The sequence below is a fragment of the Scyliorhinus torazame genome, chromosome 9, assembly GCF_047496885.1.
Source record: "Scyliorhinus torazame isolate Kashiwa2021f chromosome 9, sScyTor2.1, whole genome shotgun sequence".
NCBI lineage: Eukaryota > Metazoa > Chordata > Chondrichthyes > Carcharhiniformes > Scyliorhinidae > Scyliorhinus > Scyliorhinus torazame.
Genome location: NC_092715.1, coordinates 161,574,282 through 161,593,979, shown reverse-complemented (window position 1 = coordinate 161,593,979; position 19,698 = coordinate 161,574,282). Strand labels below are relative to the sequence as shown.

Genomic DNA, 19,698 nt, shown 5'->3' with positions numbered 1-19,698 from the left:
ATAACAATATCTTGCGCTTCCGAGGGAATTATGGGAGAGCTTAACTGTATTATTTAGTAATAGGCACACAGACTAGGGAAGGTCCCAACTTTGATGCTTGGTTTATGCCAATAAGTGCAGCCAAGTCTCAGTGTGTCCAGTAAGGAGGTGAAATTGGCCATTGGGATTCAGCTCTGATTTCCCCTGCTGCTTCTCACCGTTTCCCAATACACACGAGCACACTTGCTACCATGCACACACAGTCAAATGGCAGATTGATATTCACATCCTGGGTTCATATAAAGAAAGATTTCTTGTGAGAAAGGCTTGAGTATCTATGGAATCAGCTTTCAGGAGAGAAAGGATAGCTAGGAGAGGGGTAAGCGAATAGCAGCAACACCAGAATATTATGAAAAATATGAACCGAGGAATTGTTGCTTGGTAGTACAGAACTTGAACATTGCCGAATAAAAAACTTTTGTCATTGAAGCTTTTTATTTAACATGCATCAGAAGGGGCTGGTTTAGCACAGTGGGCTAAATCGCTGGCTTGTCATACAGGACAATGCCAGCAGCGTGTGTTCAATTCCCATACCAGCCTCCCCGAACAGGCACAGGAATGTGGCGACGTGGGGCTTTTCACAGTAACTTAATTGAAGCCTACTTGTGACAATAAGCGATTATTATTATTATTACTATTAACAGACAAGAATGCCTAATTTAAAAGGGAGGGACAATTTATACTGCATGGGCATCAGTGACCTTCTCTCCTACAGTATAGATTATCATTCCCCTCTGATGTTTGGCATTCTTGTATGTGTCCTGATGAGTATAAAATGAAAAGCTTTGACAGCATGCCTCTTTTTTCAGCAATAATGTAGAAGTGAAGAATTTAAAAAAAACATGCACCAAATGAAATGTTACTTACCCGAACACAGTGAGTAACAAACGAGTCAATATAATCCTTAGCTTGATGATTATTATAAAGGCAACACCTGAAATTACCACAAAAATTAAAGATTAGCATTGCTACATTTATTTATTTTAGCAATATATGAATATTCAGAAAGGAGTTTTTACAGTTGTGGCCCAAAATCCTTTCAGATGCTGACAAATCTAGGGGTTCCATTCAAACAAAATAAGCTGGTCAGGGAAATACTTCTTAACAGGGATGCCTGTCGTGTTTTGATGTGTATTTTTTTTCTAAGTGTGTTGATTGAGATTTTACATTTTTCAACAAAACACACCAAAGTTATAACATAATTCAGCACCCAAGGCAAGGAAGGGAAAGAAGCAGAAATGGTTTAACCCACATGAGCACAGTATGGATCAGGAGAACATCACAATTGGCTTAATACCATCATTAAACTACACTAGATAGCCACATCACCCTACCAGAGATCGAGGGAGAAACAGGGTAAGATCATGAGAACATGACAGCATGACAAAATGCCCCCCCCCCCCGTACAATCTTCATGGGAGACCAGGGTTAAAACCCCCATGCCATGCGCACCAACATACATCCCCCTCAACTCCAGCAGCACCAACGGCATCAATGACTCAGCACAGCCTTCTCTTTCCGGATTCCAGACAATCTGCTCCCATATCATACACACTCTTGCAAAATCAAAGAAAATGCATGGGAACCCCAGACCTAAGGGATATACAGGTAGTATATATACAGGTATACTACCTAATGCAACAAAATCCCGAACCCAGACCAAAGGCAGAACCATAATTATAACGAAAGGAGAGGAAGAGGGGACCAGCAACAGTAACAATATGTTCAGATTATGGTCAGGTCTGCATGGTCTTTCAAGGCAGAAGAGAAAAGGAAGAGTGAAAAAACAGACCTACCAGGGCTATCCCACTAGATGACAACACTCACCAGTGAAAAGGATAATATTATGGGCCAGGGTTTAGAGAACACCAAAGTATATCATGGAGTTCACCTGACCCACAACTTTGAATAGATTTTGGTTGTGGGGAGCACAAGGGCCCACTTTACAGGTGTGATGCAACAGAGATTTAAAATATTTTTCAAACAAAACAATGTTTATTCTATGAATCTAGTTAACATTTTATAAACCCACAGTAAAGAGTTTATCAACTACCAACACAAATAATCCCCACAGACACAATACTCTATAGATAACCCTTAGTAACTTTCCTAACAACATTCAGAAGTCAAAAACCCTTTTTAACAAAAACAGTGGGCGCGATTCTCCGCTCCTGCGACTAAGTGCCCACGCCGTCGAGGTTCACGACAGCGCGAAACGGCGCCGATCTCGACCGATTCAGGGCCCGAAAATGGGCTAGGATCGGGGCCGCGTGAAACTCGGGGGGGCGTGTCGCAAAAGCAGCGTCGTCAGCGCGCGCCGGGCATTGGCGCTGCATAAAAGCGGCGCCGCATCATCCGCCGCGTAACTGCCATCACCCACGCATGCGTGGTTGCCGTCCTCCCCGAAGCCGCCCTCAAGAAGATGTCGGATGGATCTTGCGGGGCGTGGAGGAAAGGAGGTCCTCCTTCAGAGAGGCCGGCTCGCCAATCGGTGGGCACCGATCGTGGGCCAGACCCCATTGAGTCCTACCCCGGTGAAAGAACCCCCCTTGCCCCCCACAGGCCCACCCCCCAGCATCTCCACTCTGTTCCCGCCGGCAGTGACCAGGTGTGGATGGCGCCGGCGGGAAGCCGTCATTTTGGGCAGGCCGCTCGGCCCATCCGGGCCGGAGAATAGCGGGTGTAGCGGAGAATCGCCATTTTGGGTGTCCGGGCGATTCTCCGGCCTGCGCCGCGCAGAACTCGACGGGGCCGTTCTTGCCGCTTGGGTGAATCGCGGGAGGGCGTCGGACCGGCATCGCGGGGAAAAATGGCGCGCCAGGCGATTCTCCCAACCGGCGCGGGAGCGGAGAATCACGCACAGTAGGCTTGCATTCCTTACAGAAACAGGTATTACTTTGAAATCATCAAGTGATCTGGAGACATTCTTTAGCATGTAGAGAGAGACCCAAAAAATCTCCTTGGTTTGAATGCAGCTCTCCAACTGAAAACAAAACTAAAACTCAGCTACAAAACAGCTTCCATCTCAAAACGACAGTAAAAAGCAGAGTCAGAGCTCCGCTCCACCCATACACTGACATCACTGCAGCCACATGAGAAGACAAACATTTCTTAAAGTGACATTCCCATGACAGTAACAGGCCACTCACTCAGCAAAGGGGACCTACCTCCACAGGGTGAACCACAGGCATCACCAAGACACAGAACTCGATCCATCCCCCGACCCCGATGCATCATAGAGGCAAGAAAACAAAACTAAGCCCCCACAGGATGCCCCACACGTCCCGAGCCCCTAGGGGTAACCAAATAACAGTCACAGCACGGGGCCTGGCCTAGCCCAGTACCAACTGACACATAAAAATATATTCCCAGGGCCTTCAGCATATCCCAAAAAACCTATACCCCAGTTGCGCCTGGACCTTTGCAATCCCATCCGGAGCAATGTACCACAAGAGGATGATTAGTCGAGCCCCAGACAAGAGGCTGGGTGGGGGCGGAGTTTCTCACCAAAGAAGAAGAGGCATCGTAGGGCAGCACGGTGTCATTGAATAGTGGTGGGTAACTCGCCGGCAGGAAACTCCCTGAAAAACCTGCCACAAATTAACTTAGAAATTTTGGGGGAGAATCGCGCCCTGAATCTTTGTAGCCTATTCCGTTGTATATGGCACCCTGACTAAATCTTGTGTTATTCTGCACGGATACTGGAATAGTGGGCAGAGCAGTTTCTTCTCTTCCTTTGTCCGAGGAAGGAATGTTGTGTTTAAAGGTTATGTGATAAATGCGAGCACCCAGTTCAGCATAGATTAGTTTTAGAGTGTATAATTCAAATTTGTGGCAGCAAGTAGGACTATTTTATAAAGTGGGGCGAAATTCTCCGGTATCGGCGCGATGTCCGCCGACCGGCGCCCAAAACGGCGCAAATCAGTCGGGCATCGTGCCGACCCAAAGGTGCGGAATCCTCAGCATCTTGGGGGGCCGAGCCCCAACCTTAAGGGGCTAGGCCCGCGCCGGACTAATTTCCGCCCCGCCAGCTGGCGGAAAAGGCCTTTGGTGCCCCGCCAGCTGGCGCGGAAATGACATCTCCGGGCAGCGCATGCGCGGGAGCGTTAGCGGCTCTTCTGCCTCCGCCATGGTGGAGACCGTGGCGAAGGCGGAAGGAAAAGAATACCCCCACGGCACAGGCCTGCCCGCGGATCGGTGGGCCCCGATCGCGGGCCAGGCCACCGTGGGAGCACCCCCTGGGGCCAGATCGCCCCGCACCCCCCCCCAGGACCCCGGAGCCCGCCCGCGCCGCCTTGTCCCGTCGGTAAGGTAGGTGGTTCAATCTACGCCGGCGGGACAGGCATTCTAGCAGCCGGACTTCGGCCCATCCGGGCCGGAGAATCGCGGGGGAGGGCCCGCCAACCGGCGCGGCGCGATTCCCGCCCCCGCCGAATATCCGGTGCCGGAGAATTCGGCAACCGGCGGGGGCGTGATTCACGCCAGCCCCCGGCAATTCTCCGACCCGGTGGGGGGTCGGAGAATCCCGCCCCAGATGTCCAACATAACTAAGTGCAGTTTGTTTTTATGTGGACTGCAGACATGTTTGCCATCTGCATTTCTTTCAAAACCAACAATAGGAATTGCAAGCCTTGTGAACTGCCTTAAATGTTTATTCCAGAATCGGCAGTAAATCCTGCTGAAAGAAAGAGGTTATTATAGTTGGCTTCAGGGCTATCAAAAGATGTAACCCTGCTTTTTTCTAAAAAAAAAAGGAGGCGGGGGGTGGGGGGTGGAGTAAACAAGGAATTACAGACTGATTAGCCTATTCATCAGTAGTAGGGAAAATGCTAGTGTATTATAAAGGATGCGATAACAGGACACTTAGAAAAGATTAACAGGATAAGACAAAGTCAACACGGATTTATGAAAAAGAAATCATGTTTGACAAATTGGAGTTTTTGTAAAAATGTAACTAGTGGAATAGATAAGGATGAACCAGTGGGTATGGATTTTGATTTTTAGAAGAGAAGAGATGAGTGCAAATTTAAAGCACATGGGATTGGGGGTAATATATGGCATGGGTAGAGAATTGGTTGCAGACTGGAAACAGAGGATACGAATAAATGGGTATTTTTTAAAATAGCAGGCAGTGATACACTTCAATCATTTGGATCAGGAAACCAAAATTAACATTTCAAGTTGCTGATGACACGAAACTTGGTGGAAAGGTGAGTGGTGAGGAGGATGTTGAGAGCTGTCAAGGTGATTTAGACAAGTTGAGTGAGTGGGCACATATGTGGATAAATGTGAAATTACCCACGTCAGACAGAGAAACAGAATGGCAGAGTATTATTTAAATGCTGATTGATTGGGAAACGTTGACGTGCAAAGGGACCTGGGTGCCTAGTACACCAGCCACTGAAAGCAAGCATGCAAGTTCTGCAAGCAGCAAGGAAGGCAAAATGGTATGTTGGCCTTTATTGCAAGAGGATTTGAGTACAGGAGAAAGAATATCTTATTCCACCTGTAAAAGGGCCTTGGTGAGACCAACCTCAAGTACTGTGTGCAGTTCTGGGGCGAGATTCTCCGACCCCGCGTCGGGTCGGAGAATCGCCGGGGGCTGGCGTGAATCCCGCCCCCGCCGGTTGCCGAATTCTCGGGCAGCGGATATTCGGGGGCGGGAATCGCGCCGCGCCGGTTGCCGCCCCCCCCCCCCCCCCCCCCCCGGTTCTCCGGCCCGGATAGACCTAAGTCCCGCTGCTAGGTTGCCTGTCCAGCCGGCGTGGATTAAACCACCTCTCTTACCGGCGGGAGAAGGCGGCACGGGCAGGCTCCGGGGTCCTGGGGGGGGGGGGGGGGGGCGCGGGGCGATCTGGCCCCGGGGGGGTGCCCCCACGATGGCCTGGCACGCGATCGGGGCCCACCGATCCGCGGGCGGGCCTGTGCCGTGGGGGCACTCTTTTCCTTCCGCCTTCGCCGCGGTCTCCACCATGGCGGAGGCGGAAAAGACTCCCTCCACTGCGCATGCGCGGGGTGCCGTGAGCGGCCGCTGTAGCTCCCGCGCATGCGCTGCCCGACAATGTAATTTCCGCGCCAGCTGGCAGGGCACCAAAGGCCTTTCCCGCCAGCTGGCAGGGCGGAAATCAGTCCGGCGCGGGCCTAACCCCTCGAGGTTAAGGCTCGGCCCCCCAAGATGCGGAGGATTCCGCACCTTTGGGGCGGCGCGATGCCCGACAGATTTGCGCCGTTTTTGGCGCCGGTCGGCGGACATCGCGCCGATACCGGAGAATTTCGCCCCAGGTCTCCTTATCGAAGAAAGGATGTATTTACCACAGAGGGAGTGCAGCGAAGGTTCACCAGACTGATTGCTGGGATGGCAAGATCATAGTATGAGGAAAAATTGGATCAACTGGGCCTGTATTCCCTGGAACTTCGAAGAACAGAAGGGATCTAATTCAAATATACATAATTCTGACAGGGCTGGACAGTCTGGATGCAGGGGTGCTGTTACCTCTGACTGGAGGTCTAGAACAAGGGTCACAGTCTTAGGATACAGGGTAGGCTATATAAGATTGAGATGATGAGAAATGTCATCACTCAGAGGGTGATGAACCTCAGGGATTCTCTACCACACAAGGCTGTGGAGACCAAATAACTGAATATATTTAAGATTTTTTAAATATAAATTTCTAGACTCTTAAGGTATCAAGGGGTATGGGGAGAGCGTGGGAGTATGGCGTTGGGATAGAGGATCAACCGTGATCATGTTGAATGGTGGAGCAGGCTCGAAGAGCCGATAGGCCTACTCCTGCTCCTATTTTCTAGGTTTCTGTGACAGATGGCCAAAGGTTTGGTCAAAGAGGTAGGTTTTAAGGAGTGTTTTAATGGAGGAAAGCAAGGTAGAAAGGCAGAGAGATATAGGTATAGGGAGGGAATTCCAGAGCTTAAATTCTAGGTCCAGCACCTCGAGTAGAGTGATTAAAACCAGGGAAGCCCAATAGGCCAGACTAGATGATTGCAGATCTATCTGGTGATTAGGGAGCTGGAGGAGATAGACATTGGAAGGGACGAGATCATGGAAGGATTTGAAAATGAGGATGAGAGTTTAAAAATGAAGACTTTGCTTGACTGGAAGCCAATGTAGGTCAGAGAGCAGAGGATTGGGGAGAAAAACAGGCTTCAGCGAGGGCTCAGACACAGGTACCACCAGATTTCTGGAGATCTCAATTTCATAGAGGGTAGAGTGTGGGAGACCACCTAGATATCATTGGAATAGTAAAGTGTAGAAGCAACAAAAGGCATGAATGAGGGTTTCAGCAGGAGATGAGATGAGGCAGAGGTGAAATTGGGTAATGTTTGGAAGTCTTAGTGATTGCACAAATATGTGGTCAGCAGCTCATCTCAACATCAGACAGGACAGTGAAGTTGAAGTTGCAAACAGACTGGTTTAGCCCCAGACGACTGCCCGGGGGGGGTGGGGGGATGGAGTCATTAGTCAGCGAACGGAGTGTGAAACAGGGGCCAAAAACAGTGGCCTCAGTTATCCCATTTAAATGGAAGAAATCTCGGATTGTCCAGTATGGGGTGTCAGCTAAGTTGTCTGAATGTAGCAACAGTGGAGTAGTCAAGAGAAGTAGTGGTGAGCTAGTGCTGGGTGTCATCAATATACATGTGAAAGCTAATTTTAAGATAATGTGCATGAGGGTCATCATGCAGATGAGAAAGAGGGGGGCCAAGGATAGATCCTTGGAGGAACACCAGAAGTAACGGTGTGAGAACAGGAAGAGAAGCCATTTCAAGTGAAACTCTGATTAAGGTTTGACAGATGAGAATGTTATCAGGTGTGAGTGGCTATGCTCAATAGATGACACTGGTGAGGTGTTGGAGGAGGTTGGTGTGGTCAACCATGACAAAGGCTGCAGACAGGTCGAGATGGACAAGGAAAGATCGTTTACCTTTGCTACAGTCACACGATGCCATTTGTGACTCTGATAAGAGTGTGGTTTCGACACTGTATCAGGAGTGGTATCTTACACTAAAAGCATTGCTGGATTTTCACTAGCATGGATATAGCTGTAATAGTCTTGGTGGTTAAATAGCCCACCTCCTGACAGTCTTTATGGTAATTAAAAAAATTATGTGCAACACTGTGGTAATTAACAAAGGGAATTTAGAATTGCCTTTACATGGAGCTCAGAGTTTTAAATATTAAGCACCATATGTAAAACGAGTCTGATAATGGCCACCTTGTTTCTAGTGGACTTGCACCTTAATGCAAACAGGCCACTATTTTACACTATGGTCTGTAACCTCTGAGATCCTCAGCAGTGTATCTGAGGGTGACCCCAATGATGCTCTGGGGAACCCACCTTGCAAGTTTGGTAAAGATTGCACGGCAAGTGCTTGGGAAGTTCAATCTTCTGATGGGAAATTGTCAAGCACTGGGAATCATCTGATAATGTGATTTAAATTCCAAACTTCAGATAGTTCTGACTGTATTACACTAATATTAATTTCGAAGAATTGAAACCACTTCTAGCTTCTTGGTAACTACAACACTGACCCGCTCTGACGGGACTCCTCCCACCCCAACCCTCCATGCACCCCTCTCCCTCCCACCAAACCAGTGACCCAATGACCATGAAACACACGCATTCCCCCCCCTACAACCCATCAATTTCTCCAAGCACCCACCCTGCACCCCCCCCAAATCAATCCCGCCCACTTATCTTATAAACTTACCTTCTTCCTGGCTGCTCAAAATGGCTGGGACTTAAAACTTGCTTTATGGTTGCTAGTGGTGTAATAAACGAAGCATGTCCTCCTTACGTCTGTGCTGCAGCCCTGGACAGGAGACCATGGGAACCTGCTGCACTACACAGATCTCACCTGGTCTGAGTCTGAAGGTTGGGCAAGATAAGAGTGGCTGGATTTCCAGGTAAGGAACTATGAGCGAAATGGCAATATTTGCATTGATTCTTTTGCTAATTTTGTCTATATTTGCATCGCTTTGCTAATTTGGCCTATAATTGCACTGATTTGCTAATTTCGCCTCAGAAAATCCATTAGGACAGCTGGGAAGTGAAAAAATTCATTTAAATATAAGATTGGTCTCCTAACATGAGATTTTTGTCATATTGCTCGGCCAAGTTGGTTGTGTTGTATTCAAAGCTTGGGAATTCTCATTAAAATTAATGCTATTGCATTAGTCAAACTACAGCGATTTATTTTTATAACTGGTCAGCGCTGCTACCATGCTGAGTACACTGAAGGTAAAAGCAGAGGTTATACTTCAAGTGAACTGTCCACATAATCAAGCATCAAAATTGTAAGCTGGTTACTTTAGTCAGAAGGCAGGTAACATAGCAATCATATTCCACAGCTGACAGTATGGCTTATATTATAGTTTATTTCAAGCATTTTTAAAATTAATCTGCAACCTGAGAACAGTTCTACCATGCTCAGTTGAGCAATGCTAAACGGCAGTATATTTATTTGACATGTAGTTCAGATCAGCAAATGCAAGGAACAGTGCTCTTTCGCAATATTTAGTTACTCACTTAGATGAAAGCACAGGAGGACTGACAAAGTATCTCAGAGCATCTTTTATCATATCTTGCATCAGATGTGTACCAAATACCTTCTTGTTGTCTACCAGGAAAGTTGCCTGCAGCATATTTAGTATAAATATAATCAATCTGCTAATAATTGCAATTATTTATACTTTTAATAACATATGCAAATTCTTTGAGATATTCAAGTTGCCTGCTCATGAGCAGATGCATGAGCAGATATCTTAAAAGCACGCAAATCTAATTATAGTAATGAATTCAACTTTATCTAAAAGTGATTTATAGATATTCTACATAATTTACTTAAATTGAGGCAATTTTAAAACTTGTATATGACATTCATCAACAATCTCCATCGATAATGTATAACATGCAAGTGCTGTATAATGAAGCAGTCAATTGAAATTCCCCAGGATATACAAAAAGGTTTCATACCTGCAACAAAGACCGAGAGAGTACACAAGGCGACTGTTCACTAAATTCACAGAAAAAGTCCTACAAAATGAAAATTTAAAAACACACCACAAAATCTTGATTAGACAATTCATAAATATATTAATAGAGGTATAGAATCACAAAATGTATTTTTTCGTTAAAAAAGTGACTCAATTTACAAGTTAATAACATGTCCCCACATGAAATCTTTCTATGCACATGGCAATACTGTTTTGTAGAATCCCAATTGAAAAGAAAATGACTTAACTACTTGAGAAGTTTTAATTTGTCCATAGTTTTAAAGTCACATTCAATCTATCAAAGGAGGGTTGGAAAAAAATTGCAGGTCATTCAGCACTTGGGGAGAAAAAAGCTAAATTAATATTTTAGGTATGGATCCTTCATCAAGAGTCTGCATTTGAAATAATATTTTGTGTGTGCGTGTTATTTCGAGGGATGCGGTGTCCAATATTTTTCAGTATTTGTAATTTTTTTTTGTTCAATCCAAATCCTGTTGTCCAAGAAAGTGGGTCAGTCTGGTACCTGTCATAGTAATGCTCTAGCTCCAAAAGTGAGGCTACATAATTGAATTCCAAAATGAATATTCTAAATTAGTATTAGCAGCCATTATCTCTGTCACCAGGAAGCTGCATATTCTACACACCACAGAATTGTCGATGGTAGCCATGATGTGGAGATGCCGGCGTTGGACTGGGGTGAGCACAGTACGAAGTCTTACAACACCAGGTTAAAGTCCAACAGGTTTGTTTCAATGTCACTAGCTTTCGGAGTGCTGCTCCTTCCTCAGGTGAATGAAGAGGTATGTTCCAGAAACACATATATAGACAAATTCAAAGATGCCAAACAATGCTTGGAATGCGACCATTAGCAGGTGATTAAATCTTTACAGATCCAGAGATGGGGTAACCCCAGGTTAAAGAGGTGTGAATTGTGTCAAGCCAGGACAGTTGGTAGGATTTTGCAGGCCAGATGGTGGGGGATGAATGTAATGCGACATGAACCCCCCGACATCTACAGGCGTTGAAAGATGCCCTCGTACGAACAGGATATGGCACTCGACTCATCGATCGACAGGTCCAACGCGCCACAGCGAAAAACCGCACCGACCTCCTCAGAAGACAAACATGAGACACAACTGACAGAATACCCTTCGTCGTCCAGTACTTCCCCGGAGCGGAGAAACTACGTCATCTTCTTCACAGCCTTCAACACGTCATTGATGACGATGAACATCTTGCCAAGGTCATCCCCACTACTTGCCTTCAAACAACCGCGCAACCTCAAACAAACCATTGTTTGCAGCAAACTACCCAGTCTTCAGAACAGTGACCACGACACCACACAACCCTGCCATGGCAATCTCTGCAAGACGTGCCAGATCATCGACATGGATACCACTATTACACGCGAGAACACCACCCACCAGGTATGCGGTACATACTCGTGCGACTCGGCCAACGTTGTCTACCTCATACGCTGCAGGAAAGGATGTCCCGAAGCGTGGTACATTGGCGAGACCATGCAGACGCTGCGACAACGAATGAACGGACATTGCGCAACAATCACCAGGCAGGAATGTTCCCTTCCAGTCGGGGAACACTTCAGCAGTCAAGGGCATTCAGCCTCTGATCTCCGGGTAAGCGTTCTCCAAGGCGGCCTTCAGGACGCGCGACAACGCAGAATCGCCGAGCAGAAACTTATAGCCAAGTTCCGCACACATGAGTGCGGCCTCAACCGGGACCTGGGATTCATGTCGCATTACATTCATCCCCCACCATCTGGCCTGCGAAATCCTACCAACTGTCCTGGCTTGATACAATTCACACCTCTTTAACCTGGGGTTACCCCATCTCTGGATCTGTAAAGATTTAATCACCTGCTAATGGTCGCATTCCAAGCATTGTTTGGCATCTTTGAATTTGTCTATATATGTGTTTCTGGAACATACCTCTTCATTCACCCGAGGAAGGAGCAGCGCTCCGAAAGCTAGTGACATCGAAACAAACCTGTTGGACTTTAACCTGGTGTTGTAAGACTTCGTACAGAATTGTCATTACTGGGTCATTATCTTAGACTTCTATACCTTATACCATAAAGGTGAGGTAAAGTTGCCATAGTCCCATATAACCACAGGCTGCTTTCTCCTTTGAGGTGCAGAACTGACTGGTGGTGGTTTTACCTGAGGATCACCACACATCAGGCGAGGGGCATGGTTGAGAAGGCAGGCCTTCACGAATAACCTCAGCCGGAATTGGACCCGCGCTGCTGGCCGTGTTGTCTAGCGCACTGAGCTAAGTCGGCCCCCCTGCTCTTAGTGGAAAGGCCTTCGCCATAAAGACTACTGCTCTTCAAAGAGAAGGCCTCTAGGGTCAAATAGGAATAGGAAGTAAATATGGCCTCACCGGTGCAAGAACAGTAATTAAAAAGTACAACTTTTGTCAGTTAACCACAAAAGTAGGACTGATGATGGTTGTAGTCGTTGGGCTACGTTGTTGACTTGAAAGAGGAAGGGCGGTGACAGTTGGCACCATCCAAAAAGAAAAGGCTCAGGTAAAGTGAGTGGAATCTAACAAAAAAAACAATGGTGTGTTTATATTAGAAAATTGCTTTAAAAGATAGTTCTACACAGCTGGGAATGAGGAAATAAAATAAAAGGGAAACAAAAACCTTGAAATAAATATTTTTGGGGTATGGCATTTTTATTGCTCCGGTCCACCGTCAACCCTGTCCAACATTAACCCCACCCACCGAGCTACATATGGTTGAATGGTTTCAATTTGCATAGTTAAAAGATTACTGAAAGGAGGGCACGGTAGCACAGTGGTTAGCACAGTTGCTTCACAGCTCCAGGGTCCCGGGTTCGATTCCCGGCTTGGGTCACTGTCTGTGCGGAGTCTGCACGTTTACCCCGTGTCTGCGTGGGTTTCCTCCGGGTTCTCCCACAGTCCAAAGATGTGCAGGTTAGGTGAATTGGCCATGCTAAATTGCCCTTAGTGTCCATGAAGGTTGGGTGGGGTTACGGGAATAGGGTGGAGGTGTGGGCTTGGATAGGCTGCTCTTTCCAACAGCCGGTACAGGCTCGATGGGCCGAATGGCCTTCTTCTGCACTGTAATTTCTATGATCTATGATTTCCTGCTGTTTGTTTTTCACTAAACAACACAGAAGAATCACTATATATAAACGCAGTTGCTACTTTTTTCCCTTGTTTCTTGATTGAAATGGGAGAGACAATTTTAAATTTGGTGTGAAATGCCAGGTGCTGGGGTTTTAGCGGTTGCACTACGATTCACTTTGAGGGTGCTTACATTACAACTTTGCCATTGCAGCAAAATGGAAATTCCTTTACTATGCTGCTAAAGTTGGTGGTATAAATAAAACTTCTGCCAAATGAAATGTTCTTTGAAATAAAGTCTATTTATGAACTAGGGTCTGAATAGTTAAACAATAAAATGTCAGAAGTTTACATAAAATAAATTTTGAACTTACCAAAATATTGTGCAGATTTGTCAAGTTGACAACTTCACAAACCATTTTCATCCGCTCTATAAGTTTTGCAAAATAGTTGACCATATCCTCTCGTTTTATAATTTTTGCATAGCGGGGGAATGTTGGAGGTAATAATCTCTGATTGACTAGCGGCTCAAATCCCATCATTATAGGGTGATCTATTAAGCCAAAGTGAAAGGCGTAGTCTTTTTTACAGCATTTATTTATTTGAAAATATATAACTAGAATTTTAAAAACATTTTTGGCAAATACAGTTATCTGCACACCCATTGCAACTCTCATGCAGGTAAGTTTTGGCCTTTGTGTGTTGCATAAGTGAATATCAGGAGCTCAGCCACAAAATGTTTACAGTGCAAAAGGAGGCCCATTGAATCTGCACTAGCTTTCTGAAAGAACATTCTATCTAGTCCCATTCCCCTGTTTTATTCCCATAACCTTGCACATTCTTTCCTTTCAGATAGCAGTCCACTTCCCTTAATCGAACTTGCCTTCACCACCCTCTCATGACGTTCATACTGGACTCCAATCACTCTCTGGGTGAAAAGAATTTTCCTCAGATCACTTCTTCCACTTTTGACCATTATTTTGAATTGGTGCCCTCTAGTTTTGACGTACTCTTGAGAAGGAACAGTTTTTCACTATTCAAGCTGTCCATACTCCCCCGGATACCTTTATCAAGTCCCCTGTCTGCCTTCTTTTCTCCAAATAAAATAAGACACTACCTCTCCAATCTATCCTCATAGTTATAGATGTTTATCCTTGGAATCATTCTTGTGAATCTCCTGGGGCCACATGCAATGTTTACATCTTATATCCCAAACATATCTTAGTTTGCTGACAAATTATGGTGTCGCAATTTTGAATTTATGTACCACTAAGAGAGAAACAATCAGAAGGGCTTTCTAAAGGACTCAAGGATGGTGAATGAGACATATAAACCCAAGTATGATTGAGTTGCCCAATTATGCAAGTGCTGGACTGATAGGACTCTGCACTGATGTGTGGTACAACCATGAAATAAACAATTTCAAAATATCTATAATCCAGCTAAGACAAAGCTGCATTATAAGACACTGTCCAAAATAAAGAAGCAATTTTAAATCCAATATATAGATTTGTTAAACTGTAAAAAATAAAAACAAATATTTTAATTACGTTCTTAAAATAGGATCTTGTGAGTTTCTTATTCTGGCAATAAAAAAATGACACGTTTTGTTCAATTTTATTTCCTTTGCATTACCGAAATAGAATATTTTTCTGAAAACTAGAGTGTGTCGCTTAGCAGCCTCTTCCTGACAGCACGGTATTTTACCAGCAGCAGTTGGAGGAAGGGTGAGATGGTGGTAGGTCTATCCTGTTCAGAATCTTGTGCCCCCAAAATGGCCTACTGACAGCAAGTGCTGCTCCTGCTTGCAATAGTACTCCTCACACCATCCGCTGCCCCGGTGATGGTGGGCCTCCAGTGATGCTCCTGGTCCATGGCCTACTGCAGTCCATGCAATGGCCACTGCTCGGACTGAAGAACTGCCAGGTTCACTGACTGGCCCCCAGTTCTCAGTGGTGGGACAGTTCTGCTTCAGACGGTGGAAGCCACAACTTCATGCTAATAATTCCTCGAGCTTCATAAAGTTCATTCATGGCTGGCAGAACTGGGCTTGTACCTGACTTCCCAGCCAGTGGGGGAGGGGGAACCACCACTTGTACATTACAAAACCCACCCTTTTGTTTAGCTTTCAGGCTCTCTCGATTTTTGTACCAAAGGCCTTTTTTGGGAAAGTGGACATGATCATCTCGGACTTTGTATGGGCGGGGAAGGTGCAGAGAGTGGGGAGGACCCTGCTACAGAAGCAGAGGCAGCGAGGAGGGGAGTTGGCATTGCTGAACTTGCTTCATTATTATTGGGCGGTGAATGTGGGCAAGGTGCGGCGGTGGTGGGAAGGAAAAGGGATAGAGTGGGTTAGGATGGAGGAGGAATCTTGTAAGGGGTCTAGTTTGAGGGCTATGGTGACGGCAGCATTGCCAATGGCTCCAAGTAGGTATTCAGGGAGCCCAATGGTGCAGTCCACAGTGAAGATATGGAATCAGTTGAGGAGGCAGTTTAGGGTGGAAGGGATGTCTGTGCTAACGTCGCTGTGCGAGAATCGTGGGTCTGAGCCGGGGGGGGAGATGGATAGTGTATACAGGAGGTGGAGGGAAGTGGCGCTGGTCAAGGTGAGGGATTTGTATTTGGAGGAAGTGTTCGCCAGTCTGGAGGAGCTAAGGGAGAGGGTACAGCTGACGAGGGGTAGCGCGTTCAGGTATCTGCAGGTTAGGGATTTCGCGCGAAAGGTCTGGAGGGGGTTCCCTAGGTTGCTGGGAAACACCCTGCTGGAGCGACTGCTGCTTCTGGATATGGAAGGGGAGGGAAGAATTGGATATATACACACAAGTACTTGGAGAGCAGGGAGGTGAGTGAGTGGTGAAGATCAAGGAGAAATGGGAAGCGGAATTGGGAAGTATGGAGTGAGGCACTGCGAAGGGTAAATGGGACCTCCTCTTGTGCAAGGATGAGCCTGATACTGTTTGTGATGGTACACAGGGTGCATATGACTCGGTCAGAATGAGTGGGTTCTTTCAGAGGGTAGCAGATGAGTGTGGGAGGTGTGGGCGGGCACCAGCGAATCACACGCACATGTTTTGGGGTTGTGAACAATTGCGAAGATTCTGGGCGGGAGAGTTCGCGGTCTTAGCCAGGGTAGTGGAGGAGGAGGAGGTGGACCCGGACCCTTTGGTGGCGATATTTGGGGTTTCAGAGAAGCCAGAGCTCATGGAGAGGAGGAAGGCTGATGTTGTGGCCTTCGCCTCTCTGATTGCAAAGGTGGGGGATGTTTGTGACCGTGTTTGAGGAGCTGTTCGTCGCAGGGGGTGGGTGGTAGGCGGAGGGTGGGGGTGGGGGGGGGGGTGGATGGTGAAAAAGGGGAAAAATCTGTACAGACTGTATAGTCGATTGTTGGGAAGTATGTTTCCTGGGGTATTTATTTGCTGTAACCTGCTTTGATACGTGTTTGTAATAAAATACATTAACAAAAAAATTCCAGCCTTTGGCTTAAAAACAGTACTGTTTTTAGGAATCTGGTAAATGCCTAAAATTTGGAAAATATATGTAGTTCCGTACCTCCTTTTGTAGTATCATTTTGGGCCTGAATACCATGGTGAATGGAGTTTTGTATAGCAGGTAGAAGGTCTGTAGCTTGGGTCAGAAGCTTCTGTGCTTCACTTACTGCACTGATCTAGAAAAATAAGTTCACAAATTACTTTTCAGTTTTATTATTTCTCCACCTTTTCAACATCACTGATCTTCCCAATAATTACACTGTACTGCATGCCATCAACAACAAAGGTGGCTAGCTGCTTGTTACCATCCCTCTCCCGAAGATATTGTGCAACTAATTGGCAGGAAGTGCAACAGCAACGCAAGTCTGTTGGGGTGGAGGTCCCTCATTTCCTGATTTCCAAGATCTAGCCATGGGAAACCAGCTTGCTTCTCTTTGACTGAGCTCTGAAAATCACTGTATATGGAATGACTTGCCCCCCAACCTTCATCCTAATATTTTGTATAATAATACATTGGCTCATCAGTATAATTCATTTTTCCATCCCCCTTTTCAATCTAGTTTTTCCCTTACCACTGTCTTCCCTTCCCCCACCCTAACCTGTTCCCTGTTCCAGGTTGTCCTTTGACACATTGCTTACCTTTGTTCTGCCAATATCAGCAAGCACCCTTCTTAGCCATGGTCATCACCATTTACATTCCCTTTCTCTTTTTGTCCATGACATTTTTGTCAATCTTTCCAATCCCGCTGCCCCCCCGCCCTCCACACAGTATAAATATTATCCTCGTTTCAGTTCTCTCTAGCTCTGATGAAGAGTCATCCAGACTCAAAACTTTAGCTTCCTCCTCTCTCCACAGATGCTGTCAGATCTGCTGCGAATTTTCTGCTTTTGTTTCAGATTCCAGCATCTATAGTAATTTGTTTTTATTTTCGGGTTATCAGTGTGAGTTGCCATTTAAATTTGTCATTTAATAAAACTGTTGTGACATCTTAATAATGTATATATTGTCACCAGCCTGTTAAGTGCCGTAGTATTAATATGTTATAGAAAAAAACCCACAATTGTAGCAATGCATTTTAAAGTTGTTTGTAGCTCTTAATTCACCTGTACCAACATGACTGACTATTTACAATCAAAACAAAAGGGCAGAGTGTGTTTTCCCTTATTGTACAGAAGGAATTTTATATTTGAAGTGAAAACTCATTAAAGAAAGGCGAGGAAGTTTTTTAAGCTTACGTTTCATAGTGTATAAGACTAGTTTAGATTCCACAAATAAAGATCCATGAACTTCCACTGACGTCATGTAATAGCAAATTGCACGAAAGGTGGCGCCTGCCAGGGTCCTTGTTTTTCAATTCTTTTTGCCCATTTTTCGGGGTTCTTTTGTGTTTAAAACCAGCTGATCCGACTGGGTGCAAACTGGGTAACAGTAGTTGATGGAGCTAAGTTGAAAGTCTCATCGAAAAAGCCACTGGAAATAAGTAAATGAAGTGTTCGCCCCTCTGGAGTTGGCAGGGCTCATCAGGCACTTTGGCAGAAGCCATGGCTGAATGAGCCACCACAGGCAGTGATTATTCGCTTTGAGTTTCGAGAGGAAGGAGCAGGCCAAGAAGAACCGCAATATAAAAAAAAGTTTCCAATGAAAGGCGCAATTTAGTGTGGCCAATCCACTCACCCGGCACATCTTTTTAGGTTGTGGGAGTGAGACCCACACAGCCACACAGGGAGAATGTGCAAACTCCACACGGACAGTGTCCCTGGGCCAGGATCGAACCAGGTCCTTGGTGCCGTGAGGCAGCAGTGCTAACCACTGCACCACGGTATCGGCACGAAGAACTGCAATATTGACTCAGATGGTTACACAGTGTTGATCTACTAAGATATTGGGACTGAGCTGGCAAAGAGGCGTGCGACCTTCATTAAGGCGAAGGCAGTGTTGTACATCAAAGGAGTGTGATTTGGGGGGAGTGTATCCGGCGAGATTTAGAGTCACGATGGACTCGAAAAACCATGGGTGGGATTCTCCGTTGGCTGATGCCGAAATCGGGAAAGGTGATTGGGAGGAGAATCGGTCCCACCGTCAAAACCGCAGCGAGCGCTCGACTGCGGCGTCAATGCATACCGGAACGCACGTACAGTACACACCATTTGCATGCCATTAGCGGGCCCGACCTGGTATTCTGTGATTCTCCGCCTCCGATGGGCAGAGTTCCCGACAGCACAGTGGCTGCTGAGGGAGAAAGAGAAGAGGTAGGATCCGGAGAGGAGCGACTGCGGGCTCCCGGGCTGTCACTGGCCATGCTGGCTGGGGTGGGTGGGGCTCCTGCCAGGGCCGGGGGAGGGGGGAAACACGCCGAGTGGCCAGGGTGACTCCCCCACAGGACCAGGGCGGTGTCCAAGGACCGGCATTATGGCGGTCACCTTGCTACACACCCACTGACCACCCACCTTAGCCCCTGGTTCTGCAGAGTGACTGTATGGGTCCCACCACACGAGCAGCCCCCCCACCCACCCGGCGGCCCACCCAGGACAACACCCATAGTAGCCTCTAGCGAGGGCAGTGCCAGCCAACGGTGCCTCTATCAGGTACAGGCGCCAAGGCCAGAGGCACCGATGGGGCCGGGGTTTGGGATATGCGGGGCAGAGCCCGCAGTGCCAAATGGGGCTACTATCTAGCCCAGTGGACCTGGTTGGGCATGGGGATATGTACCACGTTAACATGTCCACCTTTCACCCCCTGCAGACAATGAATATTGGAATACAAACAGCAATGGTGGCCTTCCTGCTTGTCGCTGCAGCCCAGGGGGATGCTCTGTGACTGTATGATCGGGTGTTCCTCGAGGAGGAGGAAGAAGCTGTAGCAGCAGCGATGCGTGCAGCAGAGAGACAGCTAGCAGCCGCCCAGATTGGAGAGGCGGCTGCCCAACAGGCCGAGGAGGAGGAGGTGCCACGGAGGTGCCGCATGAAGCCTTGTTTGTATTGGTATGCCTGTCATTCGAGGACCTGCCAGACCGGGCATGCCATCAAAGACTCCGGCTGAGCAGAGAG

General features: G+C 46.8%; 1 protein-coding gene across 1 annotated transcript in view; it reads right to left on the bottom strand.

Moving 5' to 3' along the window:
- The window catches only part of naa35 (N-alpha-acetyltransferase 35, NatC auxiliary subunit), a 110,504-nt gene that overhangs the window by 59,582 nt on the left and 31,224 nt on the right, over window positions 1-19,698 (bottom strand). The window contains exons 11-15 of the mRNA XM_072516704.1: window positions 16,712-16,826; window positions 13,537-13,715; window positions 10,029-10,088; window positions 9,582-9,688; window positions 907-973 (exon numbers count right to left, since the gene is read on the bottom strand). Of these exons, the coding sequence (XP_072372805.1) occupies window positions 907-973; window positions 9,582-9,688; window positions 10,029-10,088; window positions 13,537-13,715; window positions 16,712-16,826 (528 nt within the window). The remainder of the gene's footprint in view (window positions 1-906; window positions 974-9,581; window positions 9,689-10,028; window positions 10,089-13,536; window positions 13,716-16,711; window positions 16,827-19,698) is intronic.